Consider the following 11476-nt stretch of genomic DNA (forward strand, 5'->3'; position numbering starts at 1 on the left):
GAGACTAATTATAGCCTCACCCTTGACCTCACCCCAGTGCTGGGCAGGAAGGTTTTAAATGACATCTAGAACCTTCTACACTGACACCCAACCCTTCTCCATCCCTCCATCCTTCCCCACGTCATCCAACCCTTCTCCATCCCTCCATCCTTCCCCCCGTCTGAGACTAAACCAGACTGTTCACAGCCTTGGTGTCATATTTCTGACCTCATGTTCCGGCCATCACTAAGACCCCCTATTTCCACCGCAGTAACATCACACGACTGTGTCCCTGCTCAGCTCATCTGCTCATCATCTACCTCACTTTCCTCCTTTATCTCCATTTGTGGCTCAGTGTCATATTTCTGTTTTATAATGCTCCTGTGAAGCACATTGAGATGTTTTAAATGCTTAATGAGATTAAAGGCGCTATACACCACAGCTGCCACCATGTAATGAGAAGCTTTTTATGTTGTCTGATGCAACATGAATGAGGTATGTGGAGATCTGGCTGTTGAAGATCTCAAATAGTGGTGCTCACCTCATTAGCATACGAAGATCTTAAAGGTACATTATTCTTAAAAGCAATTACTGAACATATAAATACAAGTTACTGTTTTGGTTGTTGTTATTTCTGAATTGTGTTGAGACAAGTCTGTTCCAGTGTTCCGGAGAAAGTTCTCCCGATGTGTATGTGTGATCTGAGATTTGTTAACACTGAGCCTGTTTCCTCCAGATAGACTGATCTATAGTTCGAGCTTCCTGTCAGGTTAACAGTGTCTTAAAGGGACACTGAGTCTTCAAACACTCTTACTATAACCATTTCAGTGCTGAATTGGTGGTAACCCTTCATTACAGATTTAAAAAACTGTCCAACACCATTTAACCATCTGAACATCAAACGATTCAATGTATTTATATTTAGGCTAACCTTAGCAAGCTAGGCAAAACAGAAGGAAATCAAGAATTAATGGTTCTCACCTCTAATGGTTAAACACAAACAGGAGTTCATCAACCCAGCTGTCTGTTATCCAATGTGAATTCCAATGTAGAAACACCCACAGAGAGACACAGACGAATATACACATAGACCACTCAAAGCGACTCAAAACATACAAATAAACACAGAATACACAAACACACAGCACAGAAATATAAACACACAGAACACACAAATATGAACACAGAATTTACAAAAATATATAGAGAACACAGAAGCATAGACATAGAACACAAAAATGCACAGATAATGCAAATATACACTGAAACACATAAATACACAAAGAGCACACAAATACACGAAGAACAAAATAATATATATTGTTCCGACCAAGGTGGAAGAAATAAATATTAATTCAGTCCCACTTCTTCACGGGTCACAGCTGTTTCTTAGGAATAGAAGGAATAATAAAATAAATCAGTTTGTCACGTTCTTGATATGAAGTTCTTCAGTTGAATGAGGTGTCCCAGAGTTGAATAGTCGGATGCCACTCAAAGTCTCTCCAGGAGAAGTTGATGAACAGTCTGTGATGGGTCGGCGTTCAGGGCAATTCGGCTACAGTAGGCGTCACACAGGACTTTTGGCAGGGGTGTAGCAACAGGTCTGCTGAGGGCTCACAGCAGCAGTATTGCAGTAGAAGCTTTCTTCAGGTTCCAGGATTTCCCAAAACACAGCAGGCAACAGGAACCATGCTGGATGCAGGAATTCTTCAGAGACAGGAGGCAATCGGAATCTGCCACCTTTCAAATGCAGGGTTTCTTTTCAAGAGATGCAAGTTTCCTTTACAGAGAGAGGTCTTTTTTGGTCTTCAACTTTGATCTCAAGGCAGATCAGCAACCAAATTTCAAATGCCTGCTTTTTGTCTAACTCATTGGATTTTAAAAGGGTCTGAAGTGACAGTAAACCTTCCTGAGCCAATCACATGACCAGACATAGAGTATCCACTGTCATTCAAAGTGATGCTCTGAGGAGGTCAAAAACCCCTTGGCAGGCTTCCTTGAAACGGTTTGCTTTTCCTATTCTTGTATACAAAGTCAACATCCAAAAATTTCAGCTAGTTGCAGGTGTCCATGTCCACTGGAAATCCTGTTTTCAATTTTTAAAAACACATAGAATTCTAAGATTTTAGTACAAAAATAAATCTCTTGTAACAATATACAGAACACACACATATACACAGAACAAATAAATATATACTCAGAATACATAAATATTTATAGAACACACAAATATATATAGAACACATAAATACACACACAGAACACACAAATATACACACAGGAAACACAGATATACACAGAATATGCAAAAATGCACAAAGAACACATATACCCACAACACACAAATATATACACCGAGCACACAAACATGCAGTGATTAACAGTTTTTCTCTTCTCTTTCAGGCCGAGAGAAGTCTCAACCCACACTGACCCTGCTGCCCCCCTCGGAGGAGGAGGTCAAGGCCAAGGGCACTGCCACCCTGGTGTGCCTTGCCGATCACTTCTATCCCGATGAAGTGGGGGTAGAGTGGAAGAAGGACGGTGCAGTCATTTCGGCCGGGGTTCAGACCAGCAACTACCTGCGAGCTTCGGATAGCACCTACAGTGTCAGCAGCCTGCTGACCCTCTCTGGCTCTGACTGGGAGTCCAACGCCCGCTTCTCCTGTGCCCTGATCCATGAGACCCTCTCCTCTCCCCTCAGTAAGAGTGTGAGCAGATCAGAATGTGTGTAGAGTGTTAGAGACAGTCCGCAGAGGAGACACAACTTTAAATATAACAGGGGTGAGCTGGGAGGATAAAGGTCATTTTCAACACGGAATTTCAACTCTCTTCCTTCTCGTGACTGGGTCTGAGACACTTCTGAGGATCAGGGGTTAAGGCTCGAAATTGGGACAGTGTAGAGGGAGCTTTACTCTGTATCTAACCCGTACTGTACCTGCCCTGGGAGTATTTGATTGGACAATGTAGACGGAGCTTTACTCTGTATCTAACCCGTACTGTACCTGCCCTGGGAGTGTTTGATTGGACAATGTAGACTCGTGATGCCAAGTAAAACCTCTCTAAGATGCTGAAGACTGTCAGCTGAGCTAAAATAATGTGAACCTCAGAATTCGCCGCTCAGTAAACCAGACCTCCTTCCTGCTCACTCTGCAGTTACAATTTAAAGTTTAGTCTCTGTTTAAAGCGACAGGATTCTCATGTTATTGAGAAAATCTCCACAACTGTTTTAATAAACCTCCATTCTCCCTGTGAATTTCTCCAGCTACCTCTCGCTGGGCTGTTTATTCAAGTCTTTTTTCTGTAAATGTAAATCAGTAAAAGGTAATAAACATTAAGAATATTCAGTAAATGTCTTGGGAGTGCTTTGGAAATGTCCCACCTTCCTGTCAGCTGATTGGCTGCATTTCAGCAAGTGAATCTGATGATTGGCTGGTTGACCTGTCAATCAATAACATGTCAGAAGCAGAATTGATTCATAGCCAATTGTAAATCATATTAAAATGATCAGTTTTATCTCAAATCCCTTGAGATTACAAGATTAAAAACAGAAACTGAAAGCAGCTGGAATTAAATCATCACAATCCCAGCATTCACACTTCACTCTTCACACTGGAGGTGTTGGTGTAGCCCCAGCTGGTGGGATCGCACTGTGCACTCTGTGCTGACTGCTGAGTAATACCTGAAATGAGCCTGGGACAATCTCAGGGCTGGAGGCCACACTCACAATGTTCATTTCTCCCACCTTAACCAATGCCTCATGGTAACAGTACAAAACTGAACCAAGTGAGGTCTCAGTTTAGAGAGAGGAGCAGTCAGGGTATCATTGTGTACATGACCCTGAGTGTGGGTGTGACTGTTACCCAGTACTGTCTGTAGGTGAGTGTCTCTGAGTGTGGGGGTGTTACCCAGTACTGTCTGTAGGTGTGTGTCTCTGAGTGTGGGTGTGTTACCCAGTACTGTCTGTAGGTGTGTGTCGCTGAGTGTGGGTGTGTTACCCAGTACTGTCTGTAGGTGTGTGTCTCTGAGTGTGGGTGTGTTACCCAGTACTGTCTGTAGGTGTGTGTCTCTGAGTGTGGGTGTGTTACCCAGTACTGTCTGTAGGTGAGTGTCTCTGAGTGTGGGTGTGTCACCCAGTACTGTCTGTAGGTGTGTGTCTCTGAGTGTGGGTGTGTCACCCAGTACTGTCTGTAGGTGTGTGTCTCTGAGTGTGGGTGTGTCACCCAGTGCTGTCTGTAGGTGTGTGTCTCTGAGTATGGGTGTGTCACCCAGTACTGTCTGTAGGTGTGTGTCTCTGAGTGTGGGTGTGTCACCCAGTACTGTCTGTAGGTGTGTGTCTCTGAGTGTGGGTGTGTTACCCAGTACTGTCTGTCAGTGAGTGTCTCTGAATGTGGGTGTGTTACCCAGTACTGTCTGTAGGTGCGTGTCTCTGAGTGTGGATGTGTTACCCAGTACTGTCTGTCAGTGAGTGTCTCTGAATGTGGGTGTGTTACCCAGTACTGTCTGTAGGTGCGTGTCTCTGAGTGTGGATGTGTTACCCAGTACTGTCTGTCAGTGTGTGTCTCTGAGTGTGGGTGTGTTACCCAGGACTGTCTGCAGGTGTGTGTCTCTGAGAGTGGGTGCGTTCCCCAGTACTGTCTGTAGGTGTGTGTCTCTCAGTGTGGGTGTATTACCCAGTACTGTCTGTAGGTGTGTGTCTCTGAGTGTGGGTGTGTTACCCAGTACTGTCTGTAGGTGCGTGTCTCTGAGTGTGGATGTGTTACCCAGTACTGTCTGTCAGTGTGTGTCTCTGAGTGTGGGTGTGTTACCCAGTACTGTCTGTCAGTGAGTGTCTCTGAATGTGGGTGTGTTACCCAGTACTGTCTGTCAGTGTGTGTCTCTGAGTGTGGGTGTGTTACCCAGTACTGTCTGTAGGTGAGTGTCTCTGAATGTGGGTGTATTACCCAGGACTGTCTGTAGGTGTGTGTCTCTGAGAGTGGGTGTGTCACCCAGTACTGTCTGTAGGTGTGTGTCTCTGAGTGTGGGTGTGTCACCCAGTACTGTCTGTAGGTGCGTGTCTCTGAGTGTGGGTGTGTTACCCAGTACTGTCTGTAGGTGTGTGTCTCTGAGTGTGGGTGTGTTACCCAGTACTGTCTGTAGGTGCGTGTCTCTGAGTGTGGATGTGTTACCCAGTACTGTCTGTCAGTGAGTGTCTCTGAATGTGGGTGTGTTACCCAGTACTGTCTGTAGGTGCATGTCTCTGAGTGTGGATGTGTTACTCAGTACTGTCTGTCAGTGAGTGTCTCTGAATGTGGGTGTGTTACCCAGTACTGTCTGTAGGTGCGTGTCTCTGAGTGTGGATGTGTTACCCAGTACTGTCTGTCAGTGTGTGTCTCTGAGTGTGGGTGTGTTACCCAGGACTGTCTGCAGGTGTGTGTCTCTGAGAGTGGGTGCGTTCCCCAGTACTGTCTGTAGGTGTGTGTCTCTGAGTGTGAGTGTATTACCCAGTACTGTCTGTAGGTGTGTGTCTCTGAGTGTGGGTGTGTTACCCAGTACTGTCTGTAGGTGCGTGTCTCTGAGTGTGGATGTGTTACCCAGTACTGTCTGTCAGTGAGTGTCTCTGAGTGTGGATGTGTTACCCAGTACTGTCTGTAGGTGTGTGTCTCTGAGTGTGGGTGTGTTACCCAGTACTGTCTGTCAGTGAGTGTCTCTGAATGTGGGTGTGTTTCCCAGTACTGTCTGTCAGTGTGTGTCTCTGAGTGTGGGTGTGTTACCCAGTACTGTCTGTAGGTGAGTGTCTCTGAATGTGGGTGTATTACCCAGGACTGTCTGTAGGTGTGTGTCTCTGAGAGTGGGTGCGTTCCCCAGTACTGTCTGTAGGTGTGTGTCTCTGAGTGTGGGTGCATTACCCAGTACTGTCTGTAGGTGTGTGTCTCTGAGTGTGGGTGTATTACCCAGTACTGTCTGTAGGTGTGTGTCTCTGAGTGTGGGTCTGTTACCCAGTACTGTCTGTAGGTGTGTGTCTCTGAGTGTGGGTGTGTTACCCAGTACTGTCTGTAGGTGTGTGTCTCTGAGTGTGGGTGTGTTACCCAGTACTGTCTGCAGGTGTGTGTCTCTGAGTGTGGGTGTGTTACCCAGTACTGTCTGTAGGTGTGTGTCTCTGAGTGTGGGTGTGTTACCCAGTACTGTCTGTAGGTGTGTGTCTCTGAGAGTGGGTGCGTTCCCCAGTGCTGTCTGTAGGTGTGTGTCTCTGAGTGTGGGTGTGTTACCCAGTACTGTCTGTAGGTGTGTGTCTCTGAATGTGGGTGTATTACCCAGTACTGTCTGTAGGTGAGTGTCTCTGAGTGTGGGTGTGTTACCCAGGACTGTCTGCAGGTGTGTGTCTCTGAGAGTGGGTGCGTTCCCCAGTACTGTCTGTAGGTGTGTGTCTCTGAGTGTGAGTGTATTACCCAGTACTGTCTGTAGGTGTGTGTCTCTGAGTGTGGGTGTGTTACCCAGTACTGTCTGTAGGTGCGTGTCTCTGAGTGTGGATGTGTTACCCAGTACTGTCTGTCAGTGAGTGTCTCTGAGTGTGGATGTGTTACCCAGTACTGTCTGTAGGTGTGTGTCTCTGAGTGTGGGTGTGTTACCCAGTACTGTCTGTCAGTGAGTGTCTCTGAATGTGGGTGTGTTACCCAGTACTGTCTGTCAGTGTGTGTCTCTGAGTGTGGGTGTGTTACCCAGTACTGTCTGTAGGTGAGTGTCTCTGAATGTGGGTGTATTACCCAGGACTGTCTGTAGGTGTGTGTCTCTGAGAGTGGGTGCGTTCCCCAGTACTGTCTGTAGGTGTGTGTCTCTGAGTGTGGGTGCATTACCCAGTACTGTCTGTAGGTGTGTGTCTCTGAGTGTGGGTCTGTTACCCAGTACTGTCTGTAGGTGTGTGTCTCTGAGTGTGGGTGTGTTACCCAGTACTGTCTGTAGGTGTGTGTCTCTGAGTGTGGGTGTGTTACCCAGTACTGTCTGCAGGTGTGTGTCTCTGAGTGTGGGTGTGTTACCCAGTACTGTCTGTAGGTGTGTGTCTCTGAGTGTGGGTGTGTTACCCAGTACTGTCTGTAGGTGTGTGTCTCTGAGAGTGGGTGCGTTCCCCAGTGCTGTCTGTAGGTGTGTGTCTCTGAGTGTGGGTGTGTTACCCAGTACTGTCTGTAGGTGTGTGTCTCTGAATGTGGGTGTATTACCCAGTACTGTCTGTAGGTGAGTGTCTCTGAGTGTGGGTGTGTTACCCAGGACTGTCTGCAGGTGTGTGTCTCTGAGAGTGGGTGCGTTCCCCAGTACTGTCTGTAGGTGTGTGACTCTGAGTGTGGATGTGTTACCCAGTACTGTCTGTAGGTGAGTGTCTCTGAGAGTGGGTGCGTTCCCCAGTACTGTCTGTAGGTGCGTGTCTCTGAGTGTGGGTGTGTCACCCAGTACTGTCTGTCGGTGTGTGTCTCTGAGTGTGGTTGTATTACCCAGTACTGTCTGTAGGTGAGTGTCTCTGAATGTGGGTGCGTTACCCAGTACTGTCTGTAGGTGTGTGTCTCTGAGTGTGGGTGTATTACCCAGTACTGTCTGTAGGTGTGTGTCTCTGAGTGTGGGTGTGTTACCCAGTACTGTCTGTAGGTGTGTGTCTCTGAGAGTGGGTGCGTTCCCCAGTACTGTCTGTAGGTGTGTGTCTCTGAGTGTGGGTGTGTTACCCAGTACTGTCTGTCGGTGTGTGTCTCTGAGTGTGGGTGTATTACCCAGTACTGTCTGTAGGTGAGTGTCTCTGAATGTGGGTGCGTTACCCAGTACTGTCTGTAGGTGTGTGTCTCTGAGTGTGGGTGTGTTACCCAGTACTGTCTGTCGGTGTGTGTCTCTGAGTGTGGGTGTGTTACCCAGTACTGTCTGTAGGTGTGTGTCTCTGAGTGTGGGTGTGTTACCCAGTACTGTCTGTCGGTGTGTGTCTCTGAGTGTGGGTGTATTACCCGGTACTGTCTGTAGGTGAGTGTCTCTGAATGTGGGTGCGTTACCCAGTACTGTCTGTAGGTGTGTGTCTCTGAGTGTGGGTGTGTTACCCAGTACTGTCTGTAGGTGTGTGTCTCTGAGTGTGGGTGTGTTACCCAGTACTGTCTGTAGGTGTGTGTCTCTGAGAGTGGGTGCGTTCCCCAGTACTGTCTGTAGGTGTGTGTCTCTGAGTGTGGGTGTGTTACCCAGTACTGTCTGTAGGTGTGTGTCTCTGAGAGTGGGTGCGTTCCCCAGTATTGTCTGTAGGCGTGTGTCTCTGAGTGTGGGTGTGTCACCCAGTACTGTCTGTAGGTGTGTGTCTGAATGTGGGTGCATTACCCAGTACTGTCTGTAGGTGTGTGTCTCTGAGTGTGGGTGCGTTCCCCAGTACTGTCTGTAGGTGAGTGTCTCTGAATGTGGGTGCGTTACCCAGTACTGTCTGTAGGTGTGTGTCTCTGAGTGTGGGTGTATTACCCAGTACTGTCTGTAGGTGTGTGTCTCTGAGTGTGGGTGTGTTACCCAGTACTGTCTGTAGGTGTGTGTCTGAGTGTGGATGTGTTACCCAGTACTGTCTGTAGGTGTGTGTCTCTGAGAGTGGGTGCGTTCCCCAGTATTGTCTGTAGGTGTGTGTCTCTGAGTGTGGGTGTGTCACCCAGTACTGTCTGTAGGTGTGTGTCTCTGAGTGTGGGTGTGTTACCCAGTACTGTCTGTAGGTGTGTGTCTCTGAGTATGGGTGTGTTACCCAGTACTGTCTGTAGGTGTGTGTCTCTGAGTGTGGGTGTGTTACCCAGTACTGTCTGTAGGTGTGTGTCTCTGAGTGTGGGTGTGTTACCCAGTACTGTCTGTAGGTGTGTGTCTGAGTGTGGATGTGTTACCCAGTACTGTCTGTAGGTGTGTGTCTCTGAGAGTGGGTGCGTTCCCCAGTATTGTCTGTAGGTGTGTGTCTCTGAGTGTGGGTGTGTCACCCAGTACTGTCTGTAGGTGTGTGTCTCTGAGTGTGGATGTGTCACCCAGTACTGTCTGGAGGTGTGTGTCTCTGAATGTGGGTGCGTTACCCAGTACTGTCTGGGTGTGTTGAAGACGGATAATGCTCCAGGGTTGAAGTCACAGATGAGTCCATGTGTCACTGGTTCCAGCCGTTATGGTGATGTGACTGGGCTGATAACCTGATTGGAGAAATTCAATGAAGATTTGTGGATAATAGGAACAATGAGGCAAAAATATGAAAAATCACTAAAAGTAGTGACACAGGTGAATAAAGACTTAAACAAAGCAAATCAAGCAGCTGGATTTATTTCCAGAGGGTTAGAATTGAAAAGCAGTGAATTTCTGTTGAACTGCTGTACAATCTTGTTGAGGCCACACTCGACGTACACTGAACGGTTCGAGCCTCCATATTCAGAAAAGGATCTCGAGCCAGTGGAGAAGGTGCAAAATAGATTTACCAGAACTGAGAGGATAAACTTATCAGGAAAGGCTAAACAGGCTGGGGCTCTTTGGTGACCTCATGAATGTCTTTAAGGATATGAAGAGGTTTGAGAGAGTAGATGTTGAGAAGATTCTTCCAATTGTGGGTGAGATCAGAACATACAATAATCAACATTAAATCCAATAGGGAATTCAGGAGCAACTTTTTTAACCAGAGAGAGGTTAGAATGTGGAACTCATTCTGGCAAACAACACCGAGAGACAGCAATGGTGTAAAATAATAGATTTTATTCTGTTTCATTGGATAGAAAACATTGTATACTGGAAATTCATTGTTTTGCAGTCAATCACCTCCTGAACAGAGACAGACAAACGCTGATGGTGGGAAGACAGTAGAAATTGGAAACAGGAGGTTTGAAAGTGGATGAAACAGGATATTTAAATCCAAAATACCTGGACTCACAGGACTGTTAGACCCTGTTCCCCCAATACTGCCAGCTCCCTGCTCCGCCCCCCCAATACTGCCAGCTCCCTGTACCCTCCAATACTGCCAGCGCCCTGCTCCCCCCCCAATACTGCCACTCCCTGTACCCTCCAATACTGCCACTCCCTGTACCCTCCAATACTGCCAGCTCCCTGCAGCCTCCAATACTGTCAGCTCAATGTCTACGAATTCCTGCTGGTACTGGCGCCCGAGGCTGTCACCCACCTCCCGGAGGACGCGGTTGAGCTTTCCCGGCATGGATGGTGGGAACTGATGAAATGTTTTATTCCCTGCATCCCCTTCACCCCCCCCCCGCTTCCCCTTCCCAGCTCCCCCCTCCCAGCTCAACCCCCCCCGCACCCTCTTACCCCACCCCCTCCCCCCTCGCAACCCCTTCCCAGCTCCCCCCTTACACCATCTTCCTCCTGCACCCCCTTCCCCTGAACCCCCCCACCCCTCTACAGCCCCCTTCCCAGCTCCCCCTCGCACCCCCTTCCCTCCACCCCTCCCCCTCGCACCCCCTCCTCCCACCGGCATCCACCTAGCCCTGAGCAGGGGCCCTAACAACCCCACTGCCTTGTTGGCGTCTTGGGGGAGTCCAAGGCTAAGGCAGTAAACCCTAACAGACAATCCGGAGCGGAACCCCGTAGGCGGTCATGTGTCACTTTAGGCATGTTTCCGGCAGTTCCTTCAGCCATACCGGTGCCAAATATCGTGCTCTGCACTCCTTTGGACCCCACCAGAAGGCCGAGAGGGGGGTGTTGACGCTTGGGCAACTCACAACCTCCATACATTCACCCAGGCAAGGGCCCTGGAGAGGTCACTCCAAAGTCGCCTCACAGCAACCGAAACAACACGGAAGGCAGCAGTTACAGGTTATAAGTCCAGCTCAATTGGCGTAGAGATTGGGCGCCACGGGCTGCCTTTGTCGGTGGGAGAGGTCATTGCGTCTCACTGGACATCTACCGCCCGCCTCAAACCGGGAAACCCCCAGTCAATAAGGTTCTGTCCCCCCACAGTCCACCTGCTTCAATGGGTGCTTGGAGCTCAGGGTTATTGCCCGAAAAGTGGACTGCAACACCACACCAAACAGCACGAAAAAAGGAAAGAAGGTACCAGCCCTTCGTTTTGCAAGCTGGAACGTCAGAACTATGTGTCCTGGCCTGTCGGAAGACCTTACACAAATCAACGATTCTCGGAAGACCGCCATCATTAACAACGAGCTCAGTAGACTCAATGTGGACATTGCAGCACTTCAGGAGGCACGCCTCCCAGCGAGCAGATCTCTAACAGAGCAAGACTACACCTTCTTCTGACAGGGTAGGGTTCCTGAAGAACTAAGACAGCATGGAGTGGGCTTCGCCATCAGAAACTCTTTGCTCAGCATGATAGAGCCACCTTCAAATGGCTCAGAACGCATACTGTCCATCCGACTGCTCACCACCTCTGGTCCAGTACACCTACTCAGCATCTATGCTCCAACACTCTGCTCCCCACCTGAAGATAAAGACCAGTTCTACGAGGAACTCCATAATATCATTGGTAGCATCCCAAATACCGAACATCTGTTCCTGCTGGGGGCAATTTAATGCCAGGGTTGGGGCCGACCAT

At 48.5% G+C, this 11476-nt stretch overlaps 1 gene segment (V, D, J or C); it reads left to right on the plus strand.

The window, feature by feature from the left end:
• The window catches only part of LOC137373127 (Ig kappa chain V region Mem5-like), an 86936-nt gene extending 83608 nt beyond the window's left edge, over positions 1-3328 (plus strand). The window contains 1 exon segment of the V gene segment in view: positions 2383-3328. Coding sequence covers positions 2383-2711 — 329 coding nt within the window.
• The last annotated feature ends 8148 nt before the right edge of the window (positions 3329-11476 follow it).

Source organism: Heterodontus francisci, chromosome 8 (assembly GCF_036365525.1).
Source record: "Heterodontus francisci isolate sHetFra1 chromosome 8, sHetFra1.hap1, whole genome shotgun sequence".
In the NCBI taxonomy this organism is placed as follows: domain Eukaryota; kingdom Metazoa; phylum Chordata; class Chondrichthyes; order Heterodontiformes; family Heterodontidae; genus Heterodontus; species Heterodontus francisci.